Source organism: Schistosoma mansoni, chromosome W, assembly GCF_000237925.1.
Source record: "Schistosoma mansoni strain Puerto Rico chromosome W, complete genome".
NCBI lineage: Eukaryota > Metazoa > Platyhelminthes > Trematoda > Strigeidida > Schistosomatidae > Schistosoma > Schistosoma mansoni.
In genome coordinates, this window is record NC_031502.1 from 32,386,104 (window position 1) to 32,410,672 (window position 24,569).

The following is a 24,569-nucleotide window of genomic DNA, read 5'->3' on the forward strand; positions in this document are numbered from 1 at the left end:
TGAATAAATAAAAATCTGGTGCTTCCCATCATCTCATAATTAGCAACTGCAAAACATGAGCACAATAACTACAATCAAGCTCCTAATCGTTGAATAAAACAACGGTTAAAAGAAAATCGAATTACTAGATGACACAAGAAAAAAGACTGAAATTTTTCTTTTTCATCTTACTTTGATACGAATGAATATTATACTTTATTACTTTTAAAAATATTACAAGATTATGTAATGTGAGTCAATATTTTAAAAAATCCCATATGTACAAAGATTCCAGAAAACATAATAAAATAATAATAATGGTAAAAACAACAACAAGCGCGCCTAGTTTGTAGAGTTGTATTTTGAACAAAGTACGACAGACTATTTGTCAAGGAATCAAAACCAAAACAAAAGCAGTTAAAATGAAATTTTAAAACTGGTAGTAAAATAAATAATTAGATTAAGTCAACCAAATGAGTTTTTATAAAAAGGGAAAAAAGAAGTAAAAATTAATTTCTCCAAAGAGTCCGACGAGTCGTAGAATCTGCGCGACAATTTGTCAGTGTAGATTCTTCACGTTTAGTGGAGGATTCACGCGAGTCCGAAACTTTTCGGATATTTGAAGCTCTTGATACAGAGTCTTCACGCTTTGATGAAAGGTTACGGGGCTGTGATGGTGTTCTAAAATCTCTTTTATTACCTACTGGAACATTTGTCCGCTTTGCCGAAGAAGCACGAGAATATGAAGCAGCAGTAGCAACATCTGAAATGTTCTTCCCAGAGTCTGGATTTTTCTTAGACGAATCACGAGACCGTGAGGCCGTCCTAAGATTTGGAGCCTTTGGTATGGTTAGACGAGGAGTTGTTTTTGGTTTTTCTTGTTTTTGTTTAATGGAGTTTAATGAAGAAGATGCTTGAGAAATGCTTCCAACGCCGGAAACCTCGCTAACTATTCCAGTGTCAATCATACTGGAATCACTTCTTGGGCTTTCCATACTACTATTACTACCATAAGACCATTGTCTGTTGAAATTACTCATGGAATTAACCTGTGAAATAGGTGGAGATTCAAGTTCGGAATGTCGACGAATTGGTTTGTGGACATTAAAACATGACTTGATAGGAGGGATATCATTAGATGTAGCTGCTGGTTCCGTATCAAATGAGTGAATTCCTCGTCTACACGGATCATGACGATGCAAGAATTCGTCTAATGTTAGCCAACCCCCACCGACTCGAACCATGACGTGATTACGAAATCTGCGTAAGTAATAAATACGTGAACCTAGCCTATATCGACCTTCTTCTAAACGTTGCATATGCAATTTATTACAACATGTACATTGGGCCAACTTTTTATTCACCTAAAAAAAGAAAGGTACAATCAAAAGTTCATTATATTTATCAATAATACAAAATGTAGAGATTACCACAGAGCACAATGCACAATTAACAGTAGTTATGAAAAGATATGAATACCCATATGTAAACATGCAGTAAATAACTAACCGTTTTTAAATACTTGATACCGAGAAAGGCATACAGAAAAAAACAATGAAAAACATTGAAAAAATATTCACATCAAGAAACTCATTATCACGGATATTCTATATATCCCACCAATGACTTGTAACACCAAACAAACAGTCACATTTTAAGACCATGGAAGTACATTGACATGGTTTTGAGTAAGCGCTAAAAAAACACGAAGCCAGATATACATACAGGTTTATACATTTATAACAAACTATCAAACAAAACAGAACATATGAAACAAGAAATGAAGCCAATTTTCAACGATGCGATATAGAAGCAAATATATATATACGAAGAACACTGTAAAATGCAACAAATAGAAGCACATCGAATCATTCAACGTATACTGGTAAACAGATCAAAACAAACTTTTTTTTACCTGACTATCAATTAAACAATCATCAGATGATATTGTAGAAGGATCAGTCGATATTGGATCTTCATAATTCTCATTGTAAATTAAACAATCCATAAGTGGTACACTAAGTTTAGGTGGAGTATTATTCTTAGTATTTATAGAATTTTGTAAGTTTTTCAAGTCTGGTCTTTCATTCATTACTTTCAATGATTTTAATTTAGGTGATTCAACTTGCAAAATACTTAAAGAATTAGTAACAGGACTGTTTACTAGATCGAATGAACTCAGAGACGATAAACAATTATCAGTTGAATCAATACCAATTGAGGATAAGTGGTCATTACACCAATTATTTGTATTTATAACTGATGATAAAATATTTACTGTTTTTGTAATTTTGACTGGTGTTACCTCAATTATGGGTAAACGAAGATCTAGATTATTCAATGTTTGTTGTCTTTTTCTTTTGGTAACATAAGGTGAACATTTACCAATTACCTTTGAATAGTAGTGAACAGATGGCACCAACATATTGATTAGATAAAATTGCATCATAGGAAAGAATAGAGAAAAATCAAAATATAGATCTCAAAATAAACAATATATATATATATAGCATAATACTAGAATCTATCAAAAAGTTAAAACTGTTATTATAAACATTAAGGTTAGATGCACAAGGGTATTAGTGTTCCATAAATTAGAACAATAGTGTAAACTACAGACAAGCTATATAACATGTTAAATATTCGTTTTCAGGTAAATGTTAAATGACATGCACACAAAAAAAACACTATCCAAATTCAAAACAACCTGTCAATATAACATTTTCATGTATTTGATTGAGTAACTTATGAAAATACAAAAAATGATAAAACATTTATGATGTTTGTGATATGGTGAACCCATCAGAAGTAGCCTAATGAGAAGGTCAATCGATGGTAATCAGAAGTGACCTAAAGATCAAGCTTATTTCATTGGCTCAGAAATGGATCAATTTCCTAAGGATTAGAGTTGTATATATATGCATTTTAATCGGTAGTCCAATATACTTTCACACTCACTCTTGTATCCTAGCTCAAGTGATCAGTTGGGGGGTCAGCGCGTAGCATACCGTGTATCAGTGTCAGATTTCGGACACCGCTTGTCACAACAGTTTGTATAGAAATTGTTTTATATTCAAGAAAACTATAAAATGCAAGGGATTAACAGAAATAAAGACTTGGATTTCACAAAAGCATTGTAAATGGACATTAAAAAGAGGATAAAAATTTCCACAACCCTGTGGTGATAATTATCATGTCATCACTGGTAACTAGCTTCAAGAAAGTATTCTCAGAGTTCTAATGAGAAGCCGTGACCAGTGGAGTCCAATCCGTGTCGAAGGTGAGACGGTTATCCACCTCAGATTGCGGAAGATGGTCGCTCAATATCGTGGATTAATTGAAGTTAAACATTAATGCCGTTGGATAATGACCCAGTGGTCTAGAGGTTCATCATTCGCGTGAAACCGTAAATCTTGGGTTTAAGTCCCACTTGAGGAATCCCATATTAGGACGAAGCGGCTGTCCAGTTTTCCCAAGGTTTCGATGATGATCTAACATTCATCGGTTCATGATCTCAATTAAGAGAGAGCTGAATAAATGTGAACGACATTTGAAAGAATATAAGAAAATAATAAATTCTATTCAATAATGCTCAGTACAAATAATGTATTGTTATAACTATTAAGCAGTTGGCTATGCGATGATTTAAGTTGAAAAACACTACAAAGTTGACACATAATTGGACTTCAGTACTTCAGAAGTATTGCGCAAATATATGAAGTGTTACCGATTTTACATTATCCTAGTGATCAGGTTGAAAGCAACAAACTAAAGTTGAATGCACACATATTTGAGACACAGTTTAGCCTATGTATATGATGTGAAATTTACGGCTGAATTGCCACATAACTAGTACAGCACGCTAGTATAACGCTCTGTCTTCTATCTTAGTGCTGAGTAATTCGAAAATATTATTCATCAAAGTCACTAGAAGCCCAGAAGAAGCAAGGAAATGTTTTATCCAATCGGTATTGAATAAAACTTCTCAAGAACATTTGAGAACTGAAAAATGACGCATCACGTCTTTGAGTGGATAATTATCTATATTGTTACTATATTCAGTATGTTCCCAAAAAGTTCTCAAGGTCCAAAGTCACATACAAATCTGAAAATACTCTAGATTTCCTGTACACAAACTCACTTTGAAGTGAAACTCACTCACTTTTCACACCATTTCTTTATTATTCCATTTGACGTGCAAAAGTAGTTTGATGTTATAAGAAGCGACTAGGAAGGCAATTAATAAGCGTTTCAGTTGCCGACGCCTCACTTAGTAAGATTAATTACCTTAACACAAGTACTAGTAAACGTACATTACATAAACATTATGAGAAAAAGATTACACCAAATGCGAGAAACATAACAAGTGGGCAAACTAGATGTTCCCCTTCATTTAAACATAAACTAGAAGTCGGAAAACAGCACGATATATTATCAGTGATATCAATGCACATAGGCAATCCAAATGGAAAAACATCTAGTTTCTGGAAAAAGGAATTATAATGATGAAAAAGTCCCTGGGAGCACAGCATCCAAATCAATTAGTAATCAGAGGATATATTGACATAGATCTTATTTACCAGGTCATACAAAAACAGTCAATCAAATACATAGTCAGAGGTTAACAGAGCAATAAAGTCAACAACAGAACATTCAAAAACTAATAAAGACAATGAAACCTACAAAGACTACCCAGTACAAACAAAGCCATCAGGATAGAATGACTTAAGCTTTGAAAACTAACTACAAAAGAAAACGTCTACACGACATATGAGCTGATGATTTTGTATAAAACGGAATCGAAAGTTCCTCAAGTAATCGATCGAGTTTAAAAAACACAACACCGAGAGTATTCGGTCAAGCTACATATATTCTCCATCATTTCAGAACATTAAATCTACAATAAACATGGCTTGGGAATAACTATTGAAAGCTGAAATTGATGTTATCTGCCAAAATTGAAGCATGAACCAAGTAACAAAAAAGATATTATGAGAAACTATTTCAAGTGTATAATTCATTATTTAAGATAACAGGGAAAGAGAATGCGTCTCACAGTCTTCATAACTTTAAACAGTATTAACTATTCTACTGAACTATTGACTAATCCTAAAAATTGTTCAACGACTTAAACACCTTTTTCTCAATAAAATAGCCAGAAATCTAAAAGATATTTTTTATTAGACCTACTAACTTAACCGGTGGTTAAAGCGTTCGGTTTTCAATTAATAATTCACTGGTTAGGATACCATACAACACCTAATACAATTTGTGCAACTGGTTAGTATCATTATACATAGGTCGAATACTCAAAATAATCTATTAACATTTATCACTTTAAAAAGGTTAAAAACGATTAATTAACTAATTTATTTGTAGCAAAGTTCAAATTTACGATCAAAAAAATTAACTCATTTTACATAGAACAGAATCTGTAGTTCAAAACAAAAATGCTCATAACCGATCGAATTCACAGGGCTAAAATCACTCAAATCCGATATATATATATATATATATATATATATATATATATATATATGACTAACGTTTTAAATAACACTATGTACTAGGTATACTCACACTAGTGAGTGTACAATATTGATTCCTTATGCATTTTATAACTGATTTAACAATAATTAGCATAAAAAACTGCAACTATCTATATTTATGACAAGATATAGAAGGAAGAAAACGTAGAAAGAATAATAAGGGTCAAAATCAGGTCACAATGTTAAAAACACGGTTGAGTTAAAAAGTAGTTGTAGTTAGATTATACGATTAAAATTTATCGAATTTTTTATGATTAGGTATGGTAATGAGAATTATATATAATAATACTCAAGTGAAAAGAAAACAGCTGTATGCCCTTATATTGTTATTATATGACATATAGATATATATTTACATGTAGATAACCAGAGAAAAACGCCCAAAGTAATAATAACAATAATGATTTGTAGATAAAATAGTTGTGACGATTACCATGGTTATACGATTTTATACGAAAGATACCAATTTCAAAATTTGTTAGTGAAATATTTTGTTATTAGTACAAAATCATTGTAGATTTGATTCTTCGTGAAATTATAGGCGACCACAGATTAGTCTTATACTAATTTCCTAATTATGTTTATTCAAGCAAAGAGTGAAATGGTCTAAGCGTTGACTTACACCAGTAGCTCTAACAGTAGTTATTGTTTTGCACAACAGAAGTCAAATCGGAATAATTTTCATATCTCATGAGAAAAATTATTGATTTCGATATTCGTAAACTTTGATTTATTTTACTGAAAATTTCGCCATTCTTTTAGTGAAATACATGTAAAGTGAACCAACACTCAAGTGGAAAAGATCGATTTATTGTTTAAATTGAAATTACAGAGCGCTTCGATAAAATACGAAATCCATACATTAAATGCTTAATTTGCACATCTTATGAACTTTATCGTCCCTTCATTCCTGTTTTTAATACAACGGCTCTTTGTTTACATTCCCGTTCTACCTAGTTCTATCCAATTACATCTTCTCAACCTTCCACTTTGGGGTGGTGTGACATACTACTTATGTCGACAGACATAAGTAGCATACACCACATATATCCTCAACAGGCTACATACACATTTTGATGAAGGATTTCTCGTAAAATTTGTAGCCAATTCTATAGATAGTGTTAGGCCTATTTATCATCGTCACTGTTCTCGAATTCGTAGAATGTGAGATATTATTGGTTTGTTAACTACATCGATTCCTGAAAATTTCAACTAGTCTAACTGACAATTATAGCATGTTTTTTTACAGAGAGTAAAATAACACATTCAATGATTTTCACATGATGCTGAGTTTGATAGATATTATACATGGTCGTTTTTGAGTTTCATACCACTGGAAATGTTGTTATACAAATTATCTAAATTAATGTTCGATATCTTTTTATTTCCAGATTACTAGTCCTACAATGATTGAGGAAATCCGTGATCCCACTGGTATTTTCTTCGCCTATTAACTCAAGTAAAAATGCATTATGACAACAAGTTCTGATTTAAACAAATCGCGCTAATGACAATAAACAATTGCATTGATTGATTATCACATATTGTATTACCTTTGATAGATCAAAACATGGGATCTTTTAAAATAACTCAACTTAACGAATACAACAATATCGAAATTTTAATTCAGGCTATGTAATTTACATAATTTTTTTCTGTAATAAGTAATGATGAAACCAAGAATATTTTTCAACTTCTTCAGAAAAATCTAATAATATATGGTCAATTCAATATTAAGTGACCTTCGACCTATCAACCAACAATATAAAGATCCTTTTTTTTAAGAACCATGAAATTAGGAGAGAAAAATAAACAACAACAAAGTAATACAATGATCGCTCTCATTAAAAATACACCGATAACAAAGTTCAATGAAATAGAAAAAAGAAATCTTTCTTCACAACTTAAAAGAGTAAATGGAGTTGAAACAGAGATAAAGGAAGGAAGGAACTCTAAAATGAATTCATTAAAATCCAAAACAAATAAATAATTAATTAACTTGTTTGCAATTAATCAAAAATTGAAAAACTTCGTTCTAGAATTAGGGTTCATTTAAAATTTATAATTTATTCTACCTTTTATAATTTAAAGACATTGGACCTATGATAATATCAAGAGACTTCCTATTGGTGCCTTAGTTGATTATTTCATTAATTTAGAAATTACTAAGTTTCGTTAAGTGAAAAAAAAGAAATTCTATAGGGTAACTTGGTTAATTAGTAAAATCTGACTACATAAACATAATGTTCAGATTTCATTTAGATTATTTGAATAAATCGAAGATTAAATGAATTATCTAGTCGGATTTATTAATAAAGTATACCGGATAGAAGTAATAGGTTACGTAATAAGCTATTACTCATACTTTATGAGGGTTAAAGATCCCTTCATACTAACAAAACTTCAGTAGGTTGGTGGAAGAACTCAAGCGCATGGCAATTAACCCTATTTTATTCGTATGAAATGTTAGTTAGTTTCACCATGAGAAAATATTTACTTATCTTGAGTAAAACTGTATAGTGGCTAGTGGTAAAACACAGAACGTGCGTTTTGCCCCCATTCGGACTCGTCAGATTCACACGTCTGGATTCTAGTTTGTGCAATCAGGATGAATCTTTCTAATCAGGAGTCTTCAATATCATTTAAACATAAAAATATATTATTTTGTATCAATGTAAAAAAAACATGACCTACTATAATCATACTTTACTGATAATAAATAACAACAAATGTCTTTAATTCCCATTCTGTCCTAATTTTCAACAATGACAACCATATTCAGAAGGGGATTTGTGGAGATTTCAGTATTTTTCAAAGTTGAAATCATGAGTCAATTGAAGCTAGACCACCATCGAAAACCTGGAAGCACTGGACGGCCGTTTCGTCCTAACCATATTCCTTACGTTAATTTCAACATTTGTTTTTTTCCTGAGAATTCAAAAAAATGGTCTACCACTAACAAAAATCTAACTTCAGAATATTGGAATATTTGTACAATTATAGGAAATTGTTTCCCTTATAAGAAAAATGATTGAAACAAGTAGATTGTAAATTGGCCAGTCGATATAACTATGATATAAATTAACTATAACCGATCATTTGAATCATATGAGCAAACAAATGATCGTAATCAGTCAGTCAGGAACAACTTACAATCTAACACAAATATACATCGGATTGAAATTGATGAAATTTCACAATAATAAAGTGACAAGATATTGCAAAGATGAAAATCAAAAAAAGGAGTCCAAGCAATAGTATCATGAATGATATTAAAAAAGGGTCAAATGCAGGTGATGAAATTCGAAAATAACGAATATAGACCATAATTTATAAACGAACCAATTAGATTTAAGATAGCGGGTTTTGAATTTCAAGATGAAATTCATTTATCCATGTAGTTCAATAGATTTTTGACATTATAGTTGATATCAGTTATTGCTGAAAAACCTAACTCTAATTACTAACCCTAACTTCTAACTTTAAATCCTAATTCCTCAAACTAATTTACGACCCCCCTTAGACCCTAGTAAGTAGGTGGATTTTCTCAAAGTCCCTTTAAAATCGCTTAAACGTCGTCCATAAATTATATTCTTACTGAGACTTGTGATGAAAAGTTTGAAGTAATATTGGAACTGAAGAACTAATGGCAAATCCAACTTAGAATGAACTAGTTTATCGCATAACTTGCTGGAAAAGTGGTAGATTATTCATGATCAACTTTAGAAAAATATCAAATTCATGTTCTACCAATTCTATTTTTGAAGTATCGAACAATACCATTTCATTATTGAAAATCTAATAATCAACTGAAAATACTGATCTCTGCTTAACCGATAAACTGATTCATATATATGACGTATATCAAAGCTTACATTTTAAGTCACAGTCCTAGTTTTCAATAACTCCGTAGTTGACATCACCTATTGAATAAGACTTATCTTTAAACTGTAATATAACCGATTCACTAAGGCTGAAAAGAAGGCTAAAATCAATTACATACAATCGGAGAATATTACTGAAAACTTGGGCAACTTAAACCAAAAGAAATGATCAAGCGTTAAAACAAAGGAAATAAATATCCATCAAGCTAACCAATAAATTTTGAAAGTAGTTTGCTAACAAATACTATACTTCACTTCAATGAAATCTAACCTTTTTCAAGACTAATTCTATACTAGTTAGAATAGAATACAGATGTAGTCGGTGGTCACACTCTCTTCATCTATCTTATTCAAATATAATCTTAAAGGTGAGCATGCATAATTTATGCGTACAGTCTATTCATCATTTAGATGACTGAAATCTATTTACATAAAACTAAGTGACTAATGTTCAGACGAAAGGTAGATGTGTTATTCGTAGAAAAATCTATGAAATATATATACAAAGTAATCAACATCACTTTAATTAGATTATAAAGGTATTGTATATATAAACCAATTAATTAGACAACAATATTCCAAATATAACTAATCATTATTACATACATGTATACACAGATATATATAACTGGTCAAATTAACGTGTTTGTTAGTTTATTCACCTTATAAGGTGTATTACTGGTATTGATAATAAAAATCTTATCAAGAATGAGGGCATGATTCACAACGTTACATTTGTTTAATCTATTATAACAACATTTATTTATTTAAAAACAATATCAGTAATATAAGAAGTGCTGCGTATCAGTCAGTCAGTCATACAAAACGTAAAACCTGACACACGTAAATCAGTTTGAGTCACCATAATACATTAGCTCAGTGAGACAAATTTATTTCAACACATATTTTAGAGTAGTAGAAGTAGTAAGAGTATCAGTTGTAGTAAAAAAATCAAGTATTAAGAAAGGTATGAAGATATATCGGGCCTCAGATTTTAGAAGACAATAAGTGAATACACACACCTACGTTATTGATAATAATTTTGAAGCATGTCACCTCCAAAGTTTCGCCGAATCCTATATATGTATATACATATATTGTATATACATTCTGATAACAAATTAATTATCATTTAATCAAGATTTATAAACATCAATAAATGTAGTTTCTTTTTCCCAAAAACACTATAAACAGTAGAAAAATTTAATCTACTAGCCGCCCCCAAATGCTTTGGTACAGCCGAGAATGGGGAGAGTCCGCTCTCCCTCTCCATATGCTCTCACATGGCCACGCGTATATAGCCTTTGCCAGGGAAGTCCTACTCACTGCCTTCTCGTGGCATTACTGTTGTTTACGAAATTGAGAGGACGAAAAGTCCACCTAGGGGAGTTGGAAAACCCTCCTTCCAAACAAATGGTGCACATGGGCTCCAGGATCCTGAGGGAACAAATGGCTTATGAACCTATTGTTGGCCACCAGCTACCATGGGACTGCATCTCCTCATGATGCTCCACTACCTTGTGGATCAGATCTTTAGGATAAAGGCTCCGGGTGTGGCCACCTAAATAATCACCTGGTTCAGTTTAGGCCCCTGGGCAGTATCATAGCCCTCACACAAATCAAATGAGATTTGTGCGGCGCATATATATTTAGTGCCCCTTTGTACCAATATTTATTTGTTTAAATAAATAAATAAATAAAATCTACTAACTACAATTACTACTTACATTTCTTATCGAATACTTCAATAAACTCATCATAAATTAAATGAATGATACATATATATTAAAATAATATAAATTTAATATTTTTTTGAATTCAGTATTTTCATTTGAAACATTTCAACATGTTACATAGACACATAGAGAGAAAAGAATTAAAACAAAGATTACACTGAAATTATGAGGCGAAAAATCATAATAATTAATTTCATATTTATGTCTAACTCCAACTAATCCACGAAGTTGAGCAACCGTTCACCAATTATCTTCAGTGAGTTCCTATCACACAACAGACGTGGTTTGAACTCCACTGGTCACTACTTCTCACTAGAACTCCAGGATTTACCTCTCGAAGTCAGTCACTAGTGAGCATATGATTATAATCAGAAGGAGTTTTGTGGAGATTTATTATTTTCATAGTCGAAAGCGTGATTCCAGTGCTTCCAGGTTTTCCTTGGTGATCTAGCTTCAATTGACTTACGCTTTCAACTATGAAAATACTAAGTCTCCACAAAATCCCTTCTAATTTCATATTTATTTGAATGAAAAATTATTAATTTACTAAACAATTTTCCTTTTGAAGAAAAATATATAACCACAACAAATGTATTCATCATTATATTTTAAGATTTATGGTGACTAGTTTTTATCAAGTAAAGATATTTTTAGTAGGGATAATACTTGTGTTTAAGTTCTTCAAGTGTTTAGATAATTGAATGAATGAAACTTATTCCTTAAAATAGAATATCTGTGAGTATCTATGTATCTGACTATTTTCAGCAGAATATATTTTCAGTTATCTAAATAAAAGTATTTTGTAGAGTAGTTGGAATTTTTGACCTATTAGTTCTCAAGTCTGATATGCTCTAACTTATTAAACTACTATGTTCCATGACATTGGAAGTATGTATTCTCAAAGAGAAACTCAATATTATGAAATGTACAAATTTAGATATACTTAATTCTGCTAGTTCAATATTAGTAGCAGGTAAATCGCTCATGAAAATACTCGAATCCACGACTACTACGGTTGTGATGGAAAACGATGATGAAGATAGTTTATACAACGTTCAGAAAACAGTATTAATTGTCTATTTCTAGAGTGAGACTATTATTATTTAAAAGAGATAAGAGATTAACCTATTTTTTATAAAGCACTTAAAACTGTACACAAACAGATTCAGGTGAAAATTTAAAGATTTAAATAAAATGCTGTTTGATGCAACCTAATGAACTTCGGTCTATTAGCTGGCGATAGAATATTGTAGTACCAATAAGATTAATTAAATAATTACTGTATCACAGTGAGTAGGTACATGTCTGACCCGTAGTTACCGTACAAAATATACTAAGTGACTAACACAATGGTTGAAAGTTGAGTGTTAAATCCACTAAATCTTAATTCAAAGTTTTACGACCGAATGTACAAGAGGTTTGAGAGTAGTACGGTATTTCCCTAAAGACATACAACACATCAAGCTATGATATATGCAATATTTAAAATACTATGTCATACTCTCTACACAATCCATGAGATTTTCAGTGCTGATGAAAAATGTTTAAAACTATAAATCCAATATTATCAGGTCATATAATCTAGAAAAGACCACGGTGTGATCAATCTCCAACTGTAAAGTTTAAAAGTAGATGAAACGATCAACAGAAATCCACTTTATCTCTCACGTTCTACAAGAACAAATAATCAATCCTTCACGAGATAAATAACTTGAAAATATTGAATAGATACATACCAACACATTTAGCTGTTTAGAATGAGTATTCAATACTATTGATATGTAATAAATATTACCATTAAGCGATAAACTTATATACATGATATATAATTTAGGTCCTTTCAAATGTTTTCCATTAATGATTTGCTTCCTTATTTCCCATATACTATGATTAACAGATTGATTTGGCATTTATAAATAACAATAATAATAAATTGTGAAGACAACAATTGAAAAATTAACAACTGAAACCGATAGATTCACTTTAAATATGTAGAATTTTTCAGACACACAAAATACAACAATCAGAATGAATAAAAATTAGTACTCATTACTCTAATATTTACAATTTAGAACTGATTAACAAGCCTATTTATCGCATATTTCATTTGGATTGCCATTAATTAGACTCATATACAGTGTAAGCTTGAAAATGTCAAATAGGCATATATGAAAGAGAAGAAAAACACAACAACAAACCCCATGATTCTAACCCTAAAGATAATAAAATTTCATTCAAATGTAATTTTCTCATTATTGAGATATAGAATGATGGTATAACTGGACAACAGTTTAGTATATTAATCATAACTGACAACAATCAGTTTAGTGAATATTTGTAATAGTATGAATAGTACTACTAATAGATAGATAACTGTGAATACTTACCAAAAAAAATAACGTAATGTACAAATTTTATTCAAGACTAGATTTATAGAAAGGTCAACAAAAATTGAATTAATCTTAGTTGGAATTATCCTAAAACTTGGATGATATACATATTATCATCATAGATTAGTGGCAAATAACGAGTACCATCTGTTTTAGATGAAGGAAAGTCAGAATGATGTAGTGTGTGAGGCATAAAAAAGGCATACAAATGTTACCATTACAGGATAAACTGGGAATTTACAATTCTTCTTCTAGAAGAAATCACATTTAACAAATTCACAAATAGTAATAAGAATTTATAAATAGTATGTGGGGTATTCAGCTTTATAGTTTACATCACAGACAGACCATAATTAGACGAAAATCGAAAACCAAGAAACACTAGACAGCTGCTTCATCCTAGTATGGGACTCATGTGCTAATTAGTAATTTATTTTGAGAGGCGATTCCCAGAGTGCTAAGGAGAAGCTGTGACTAATGGAAGTCAACCATGTCGGGTGTGAGTCAGTTACCTAAAAGTACTATTGGACGATGGTTGCGCAATATCGCATATTAATCGAAGTTAAGCATGTAAATCATTGGATTCCGACTTATTGTTCTAAAGTTAAGTGCTCACAGTGATATCCAAGTGTCCTATGTTTACCCGTCAGTGGGGTAGTGGATGTACACTACTGAGAGATCCTATACTTATTTTAATGCTTCACAGTTGTCAATTGTTGTCTAACTAGGATCAGTCTATAATGTAAACTAGAAAAGCTTGTAACTTACACGGATGTATTGGATGATTTTGATTTTATGTCGTTTTCAGTTAAGAATGTAAAAGATGACCGATATCCATGATGGCGATTAATCAATGGAAAAAAACAAAGCCCACCCAAAAAAGTCTTTTCAATAAAGACATAAGATGATCAGGATATAAACAATGAAAGTACACAACTGTCATTTACAACTTATGAAACTAGAAAACTTAAGGTGAAACACATTAGAATTATAAAGAAACATAGATTCAAAGAAAAAAATAGTACCCTAGAATAAATGTAAACTATACTCATATTCAGTAAAGTGACACCAACACAATTAACAAAAACAATAGAAAAGATCTACCAATAGTGTGAGAATCATGTTTTGTGTACATGCTTTTTTATATTACTGGTAATGAACAATACAATTACACAACACTGTATACAATTGAGCAATAAAATAATTCCGAGTGACTTACAACAATCAAAGGATAATAAGATTTATGCATACCAACTTTCGTAAAAGTGAAAAAGGTCCATCAATAATCTAAAACGTGTATACACTTACCTGTTGTTGTACAAATTGATCTGTAACTACCTTGCTCGGATCATTGTTATTATCTTCCAAAGATATGAGAGAGCTATTCAAAGCTCTTGAACGTTTAGCGGAATTTCGATTGTCTGGGTTGTTTGTTTCAAATACTGCATGATGATGACAAGTAGAGTTCTGATTATTACTAATCGGATTATCAACTTGAGAAGAACCATTTCGACAAAGATCACATTGATTCTTATTATATACATCGTGTGTATTTGTCGAATGTGAGTTAGTATACATTGTAGTAGTAGTAGTATTTGGAGTATCATTTTGTGAACAATGATTTGATAATAATGATACACTACTATCACAAGAAATGTCTCGATTATCAGTAGATGTTTGTACAGAATTATCACTATTTTTATTGTCCATAAATTGATTTTCAGACTGTGAATCAATTAGAACTGTATTAAAATTATTCTGAACAGATATCGAGAAAACAAGAAAAAGAGAAATTAGTCAGTAAAACTTTAAACACAGTAAACAGTCAAAGTATAGATGATTTTGGAATTCCAAACTACTACTTACCAAGACGGGTGATATTTGCCAGTGTATGTATTGTAATTGGAAGAGAGCTATAGGTGATCAAACCAATTCATGGCATCAGTTCATGAAGTCATTGACTGTTGGTCTGAGTTGTGCTGATAGATGCGAGCTACCTAGTTTGGGTCCGAGTGATAATCATGATCAGTGGGATGATATAGTTCGGTATCAGTCACAACGGAGTAGTTGGATTTATTCTTTATCTTACTCCTCCTTCATACCTTTTCTTTTTATCTTTTAGAGTCATTTTCTCCATGCTTAGTATTTGTCATTATTCTTGCTGCTACATTATTTTAACTCACTTCCTATTCGTTTTAACAAGACAAGAATATTGACGAACGAAAAAATCATTGTGTAGTGCATTGTGTAAGGTAGCAAACTATTATCGACATCAAACATTTAAGTGAAACGTAATAGATGACTAGGTGTATTTGTTTCTTATTTTGAAAGCACAATCTAAATACTCTCTTCAAATTAAGTAATTTATTAACTTACATAAACCAATAATAATCAATTAATTTGTTCAAATCCTTCAAGACTTCTTCATATTCAACTCCTTAAAACAGTAGAAGCTCTTGATATCAACGAAATAAAGCCTAAACCATATGTACAAAAGAAGTACGCCTAATCGTTGTCTTTACAGTACCCTTAAACTATTATTATGATTTCACTTTAGTAGTTTCACATTTGAAAATATCCGTCTCTTTTTTTAAAAAAATATTTCTTATGTCAACATGATTTTATTCAGAATTAATTCCGATGTCACTTCATTTTAATTAACTCATCTGATACTTTTAATTACTGTTACCAAAACATTTTACTGAAATCATTAATCGATCTAAGTTAGACCAATATTAAAAACATGGAAACAGTAAAGATTTTAATTAATTTACACCGTCCATATTCATTCCTAACTTTACAAGACATTTATTAACGCTAAATAATTTAGCATGATAAGTTACATCATATTTATTCATTATTTATATATCCTCGTAGAATTAATGCGTATATGACTGTACAGCTTGATAATAAATCTGTACAGTAGAGGTTCCTTCGTTGAACTTCGGGTTTCTAACAAACGAATTACCGAAAAATACAAAAGTATACAATATATAAGTTTCGATTCTCAATAAATAGGAAATTAATAAGTACATCCCTTACATGAATATTCAGGGTATAATGAGTACCGATGATACATAATACTGCGAAAAATTCACGCCTAAAGACACAATAGCCGAAATATTAAAAAAACATTTTTAAGAAAAAAAATTCCCCAATAATTTGTCGTACTGTATAAAAACGCCTAATTTATATTTTTTATATGTAAAATGGTGGAATAATAATTTATGGATGACAAGAAGAAAATAAAAACGCCCATATATTATGACTTGGGAGAACCTTTTTATAAATTATAATATCATATGATATATTAGTTTAGTTAGTAATTTAACAAAAATAAATTCAAGTTAATAGTTAACATAAATATTATAAATTTCAATATCAGGTTTAACTTATGGACGCCCCCAAATGCCCTGATACGGCCGAGAGTGGGCAGAGTCCGCTCTCCCTCACGAAATGCTCTCACATGGCCACGCGAATGTATAGCCTCTGTCAGGGAAGTCCTACTCACTGCCTTCTCACAGTGGCATTACTGTTGTTTACGAAACTGAGAGGACGAAAACGAATGTCCGGCGCTTTAACCGGGTTGGTGGAAACAGAAAGTCCATCTAGGGGAGTTGGAAAACTCTGATTCCAAACCAGTGGTGCACATGGGCTCCACTATCCTGAGGGAACAAATGGCGTATGAATCAACTGTTGGTCACCGGCTACCATGGGACTGCATCTTCTCACGATGCTACACTGCCTTGTGAATCAGATCTTTAGGTCAAAGGCTCCGGATGTGGCCCCCTAAGAAAACCACCAGCTTCAGTTTGGGGCAGTATCACGGGCCTCACACAAATCGAATGAGATTTGTGCGGCGCATGTATGCCTGGTGCCCAATGGTACCAATATTTATATGTTTAAATAAAAATAAATTAACTTACGGACAAAAAGGTTAACTTTTAAATACATCAAGATGAATTACTGCTGCATGACAATTTACAATCGGTTAAAAATCACGGTAAATTAAGTGATTGCTAATATAAGTAATTCAAAGATTTTTGTACTATGATTTTACTCTTATGTGATGTGCGAAATAGAAGAAAAAAAGAGATATAATACTATATAGAAGAGATTCAATAACAAGATGCAGCATACGTCCAGTTTTCTAATAAACTCATAAGATATGCAGTTGAACTAACACTACTACTTGATGTACGTATTGGTTACTAGTACAAAGTATACTACATTGTAAACATGTATTGCATTAACTGTTAACAGAATGAACAGCTGATGGTTGTTAACTACTTCATTTTATAGTCAATTATTAAATACTTAAAATACAATTTTCAGATCAAATCGTACAACCTATTATTATGATAAATTTTCTACTAACAAACACACACATGATATTGAATAATTTCATTGAGTACATCTAATTAAACTAATTAAGATAAGAAAACGTTAATTATAAGTTAATTTTTTGTTTAAAATGATAGAAGAATCAAAAGTAAATCATTCTAATAGAAAGATTATTAAACCTGACTTCAAAAGATTTTATTTTAGTGTTTATATTGTATGCAAATCAATTTTTAAACGAAAAGAAATCAAACAAAATCTTCAAGTATGTAATAAGTCATACATTTGGATCTTTCGATAAAAATTTGAATAGTAAAAAAAAGATTTTGTAGAATAATATGAATTCATTATATTTCAAGGTTTCTTCTCATCAGCCGGAAACGGCCTAAATTTTACGCCAGTGACAATATTATTAACTCCACCTGTAGCTCTTCTGGAGTTACTGGCGGTCGCAAGCCTAGATAAAGGAAGAGGTTTGGGCATGGGGTCGGCAACGCCCCCAAAGAAAAAAATCTTGCTGAAAAAATGCCAACCAGATTAAACAAATTAAACCAATTGAACTCTGCCCTGCAAGTTGAAGAATTATGACGCCTCATGATGAAAGCCGAGATTTTTCGGAAGTCACGTGGTCTATGCTCCTTCTATCAACCAGAAAAGCAATTTTTATAGGTACATGGAATGTCCGAACAATGTGAAAGACCGGGAAGATCAGTCAAATACCAACGGAAGCGAAGAGATACAAATTGGCAGTACTCAGAGTCAGCGAAGCCTATTGGACCCAAGCTGGACAACAAAGGCTAGCTATAGGAGAGATGATACTGTACCCCGGTCACGAGGAGGAAAATGCTCCACATACTCAGGGAGTTGATCTTATGCTGCCCAAAGAAGCACGAAATGCACTTACAGGATGGGAATCTTACGTATCCAGAATTATCAAAGCATCAATCAAAACAAAGAAGGAGGGGATCACAATGAATGTCATTCAATGTTATGCACCCACAAATGAAATCAAAGACGACGATAAAGATCAATTCTATGAGAGTCTGCAATCAAACACAGCGAAGTGCCCAAGAAAGGACCTCACCATCCTGATGGGAGATCTAAACGCCAAAGTCGGAATAGACAACATAGGATATGAAGATATAATTGGACGACATGGACTGGGAGAGAGAAATGAAAATGAGGAGAGATTTGCAAATCTGTGTGCATTTAACAAATTGGTTATAGGCTGCACAATATTCTCACACAAACCTACATGAGTCTCCTTGGATCACACCATAGAGAACCAGGTAGATCATATTTGTATCAACGAAAAATCCCGAAGGACAATGGAAGACGTGAGAACAAGGAGAGGAGCTGACATAGCTTCAGATCACCATCTACCTGGTTGTGGCCAAGATGAAACTGAAGCTAAAGAAACATTGGACAGATGGGGAAACAGCAGTACAATGGTTCAATACAATCTTCCTTCAAGATACTAACAAACTCAACCAATTCACGATAACTCTCAACAACAGGTACCAAGCATTACAGGATATGCTGAAGAACAAGAAACTATGATGGAGGACAACTGGAAGGGGATCAAAGAAGAATTAAATTCAACTATTCAAGAGGTTCTGTGTCGCAAGAAGCATCGCAATAAGGAATGGATCTCTATGGGAACCCTGGACAAGATTGAAGAAAGGAAGAACAAGAAAATAGCGATTAACAACAGTCGAACACGAGCAGAGAAATTCAAGACACAAGCAGACTACTCAGAAGCAAACATGCAAGTGAAGAAAAGCATTAAAGCCGACAAGCAGAAATACATGGGATGATGATGAAATCATCAGGAAATCCCAGAGTAGAAAAGGTAGTAACAGTATTAGTTGTAACAGAAGGGATTGGGCATCAAATATACTATTTGAGAAAATACAAAATAGCGAAGTAAAAAAATCATGAGGAATTAAGAGGCTTAGGATTTGAAAGGAGAAAAATAATGAACGCACCTGCGTCATTGTAAACTATTTTGAGCCAGGTCATGCAAAATCTCTAACCACTGGATACGATAGTCACGCTGATCCCAACCAGGTAGCCCACACTTATTGACATGGCTCGGTTCAATTATCAGTGACTTCATGGACTGATATCATGTTTCGGTTTAGCCACCCCTAGCTTCCAATGCACGCCTACATCAACCATCATCACGCATCAAGGTAGTCAGTGGATACTTAATGTATTATTCCAAAGATAATAATCAGTTTATTTACAAAATAAAATTACACCATACTTTATTCTTCTGTTTATCAAAGCTTAAGAAAACGTTAACAACAAATCCGATTTTAGGATTTCGACAGCATCCTCACGAATTATTTGGCAAGTGATTAAATGTTTAGAATAATAGATCACAACAGGTCACAAATTCAGAGCACTGTCTACCTAAGCAGGTTTAAACAGTCGGATGGTTTCATAAGTGCTCATATAGTACAGATCAAAGATAAGTAGGTAAACCTGAACTAACTTGTTAAATGAATTACAACACTGCATAAAATGTTTTAAAAATTTAAACTTACAGAATTTTTATCCATGTGATTATCATCGGAAATCGTGTTGAACTTCGAAGATTTCTGAGATTTTACCTTTCGTTTATTTACAGTTATTTCCAAGTTAGAAATAGATTTACAATTATCCACTTTTTGATTATCAATTCTTTCCAAATTAATCACCGCATGAGTAGTAAAATTATTTATATTATTATTATTATCATGATACAAATGATTTATGTCACTTTGATCTTGTGAATGCTTTGCTTCTAACTCATCGATTTCACGTTCCATACGAACTAAGTACGGTAGATCAGTGAGACCGTAACGACTTGCAATACGTGCAACCTCCATTAGGGTAAGCAAAACATTTTTCTCCTCGGTCTTATTCACTAAAGACAAAAATATTATTGGATGAAGAAACATTAAAAGTGAAGCAAATTAATGGAATAAAATTAATGGTAGTAGTATTCTTCGAATTTAATGAATTGATCATAATAAAGAGAAGTTTGATTTGACAAGTGCACAATTTTTGAAATGTAGCACGAGTCACCTTGAAATTCCGATACCGCTTACTAGCTATCGAGTAAATGAACAGCCGAAATCAAGGATATGTTACTACAAAAACAATGGAACTCTGAATGTATATAACGCTTTTATATACTAATGGGTATTTAGCAGCTGTACAATCGATTTTTTTCAATCTTAAAGTAGATTACTTTCGAATCAAGGACTAATTCTAAGGAAGCACATATTTTATTTTGATCATAAATACTTATAGACTAAATCTTATATTCTTCTTTTTTACAATATTCACACGAAGAATCTCCAGAAATAACTTCGTGATGTGATGACCTGAAACGAATTTTTCCCTAAGTTTTTAAACATTTGCACGACATAAGAATGCGTCATATGCGTCACAACTGAAACGATTTAGTTCAGAATTTACTTTGAACAAAGAATAAAGCAATGAGTTTTGAATAAATTGTCTTTCTGATAGAATCTACAACACAAGTAAAATTTTCATCTAGTTTCCATGTCCTATTCGTTGTATGACGACGTCAGGAAAATACTTTTTCTTATTACTTGTGAACTATCCAAAATGAAATATACCTCCTATAAACCTTATCATAATATTTAAGTTACTTCTCACAGAAACAATAAACATCGCTATTTTCATCCTAATTAGCTTTTTTGTTTTGAAGAAAGTTTGCCAGAAATCAATGGGTGTAGGCAAATAAGCATACGTTAATTAAGATGTGAGAAAAAAGCATTTTGAAAAGAATAAAAAAAATCAAAATTAAATTTTTTCCGGTAGAAACCATTGACACATATCGTTTGAATTGTTTAAACACCAACTTATGATGTGAATACACCATTAAATTGATGAAAATTTACAATTTTCTTCCGTCATTTACTTCAATTGTAAAATAACACTTAATCAATCTACTGATTTTGTTGTATATGACAATACTGTGTACATTAATTTAAATCTGTTGCATACAGAAATGACAAAATATTAGTCTCTTCACTTAGTTACCGGTATAACTAATTGTGTTTATTATTGTGAATTATGATAGTTGATTGTGAAAATTGCTTAGTTTACTAAAGTATACAACAATTAAAATTTTGCGTTTTAAATGTTTAGTTAATACCACCCTATTATCTGGTTTATTAAGATCATATGATAATGTTAATGTGAAAATAAGACTGAACATTTAATGCGTAACATTTGTGAATGTTCCAAACGGAAAAAAAAGCAATGTGGTTTAGTTAGCACTTCTCATACAAAAAAAAAACACTCAGTTGTTAAGTATGTGAATGCATGTGGTATGAAGGTAAATTACATGTAATTATAATAGAATATAAAGCATAGACAACGAGTACTCTATGCAATGAGTCTATGTATCACTACTAAATATATCAGAATTAAAGATTTAATTTTGAGGAGGTGTATTGCTATTATTACTATTACCATTATATGACAATACAATTAATATCCTTAGATAGTCATTAAGTAGTACCACCTATTAACAAAAATCAGTAGCAAACTAGTTATATCTCGAAATCTATCTTGTGTCAATCATTGAATATATAACTATTCAACGATGAAGTATAAAAATAATCACATTTAGTAACATGAAATTACATATATAATCATATTCCAAATGATGACTTAATCACGAACATAGCATTAAAAAAAGAGTAGGAGATATGACATTATACATACACCTCAAAATATATATCTCAAACGGATGTTCCTTAGTGTTTCTACACTTGAGATAACTAACTATTGGATTGAGCTTTTCTTTATAGGTTCTTTATAGATTTAATAGTTAAGTAATATTTTGAATTCTTCTCAAACAACGGGCATAATTAATAGGTTAGTAATAGAAATATGTAAGTGATGTCCTTGTCTTATTTTATATGATATACAATTAATCATAATCTTTATAGAGTTCATCAATGTAGTAGTATATGAAATAATTTTTATTGAAATAGAATTTACTTAAAAGCAACCTACTTAAAGTTATATCTATCATGTGATTTATTTTTTAAATCAATTTCATCCTTATATAATTCTCCTTAATCAAAAAGAACTTTTAGTTCATCATTTTAGTTCAATTTCATTTAATTATTAACTATCTACTAGTATACATCAATTGATTGTAATCAATGCAGAATCTAGTACAAATGTATGTCGTCTCAAGTTGTCACATCATATTAACATACATAGTAAGATAAGATTGTCAAGTTGAATAACGAAGGAATGTAAATAAGAGTAACATTAGTGAGAGTAAGACATACTTTACATAACAGTATACTGATATCACTAAAAGATCTAAGCTGAACAACGATTGGGAACTCCAAAGTACTAAACGGCCGTTTCGTTCTAGTGTGAGACTCCTCAGAAGTTAGCGTTCATGAAACGGTCATTCAATGCTTCCAGGTTATAAATGGTAGTCTAACTTAAATAGGTTCTTGATATCAATAAAATGGAATTTTCATCGTTATACAGTACGTAAATGTTTCGGTTTCCTACAAAACATAATCATCGACGAATTTTTCTTAAAAAGGATATACCTAACACCCTCTCAATATGAAACTTATTATTCAGGTAGAAATTAATGAAATTGGGCTGCAAATTATATTCATGGTATAAAAAATAATCAAGCTAACTGACTTTAAATATCGAAGATTGGGTCCTACCTAGTCAATGTTTCAATGACTGAATATCAACTGAACTACTTACTCCATATGAAACCGCTTTACCTGAATTTAATCAAACCAGTAAAATCCATGTATTAGCTAAGTGATGATAACAACGAACTATGATTAGCTAGTAGTTAGTTAGAGCATATTCTCTATTTGTCTGTTGAGTGATAAAAAAGGCAGACAATAGTAGTAGTATACAAGTTTCCTTCGATTATTCTGATATCACGTTAACTGATAAATATGTGTAAAGCAACTAAGCTTTTGAAAAAAAAGCAGAAAACTAACAGTAATGTAAAGTACAGACTGCTTTTATACACCTACTTTATACTTTAAAGAATAGACTTCACAAGCTTATGAATATCGTCACATGATTTATGTTGTTGAATAGTAAAAATATTTATTTCTAATTAAGACTATTCTGATCATTTTATCAAAAACTAATAATCCAGCAACAATAATTTGCAAAACTATTCTAAATGAAAAGTAACAAAAAGCAGAGATGGATGGTAGCTAGCAATGGAACCCAGGACGCGCGTTTCGTCCTATTTGGTATTCGTCAGCTGGATGAAACTGGGGCTCAAAGTTGATGTTCACCCTGGGACTCGGAAGCAGTACCCTCCGCTCTAAGTGTCATCACGTCGTCCATTTAGCTACTGAGTCCAGATAGCCACTAGATTGTGCAATGAGGTGAAGTTTAATTCATTTGTATTGGCGCGACCGTTGCTGCGACCTTGACGTAGTGGCCGGGCTTGCCTATCGTGATGAACCAATAAAGCTATACTGGCTGGAACAATCGTTCCTCAAGGTCCTACCATGCCAGGCAGGTCGGTTGAAGAGCTGTAAGACTAAAAGCAGCAAGCCCAAGGTCCGAAGGCGAAGTCGTACTGCTGACTGTACAGAGGTGTGATAGCAGTAAGGTGTTTCCTTCAGACAACCAGCATAACAGCGATGC

General features: G+C 31.8%; 1 protein-coding gene across 1 annotated transcript in view; it reads right to left on the reverse strand.

Annotated features, from left to right (window-relative positions):
- Positions 1-488: 488 nt before the first annotated feature.
- Smp_131990 (growth arrest-specific 2-related) overlaps positions 489-24,569 on the reverse strand; it is a gene marked incomplete at both ends in the record, with an annotated part of 29,608 nt that continues 5,527 nt past the window's right edge. Inside the window, 4 exons of the mRNA XM_018789405.1 lie at positions 489-1,343; positions 1,895-2,371; positions 14,847-15,280; positions 20,647-20,793. Of these exons, the coding sequence (XP_018654852.1) occupies positions 489-1,343; positions 1,895-2,371; positions 14,847-15,280; positions 20,647-20,793 (1,913 nt within the window). The remainder of the gene's footprint in view (positions 1,344-1,894; positions 2,372-14,846; positions 15,281-20,646; positions 20,794-24,569) is intronic.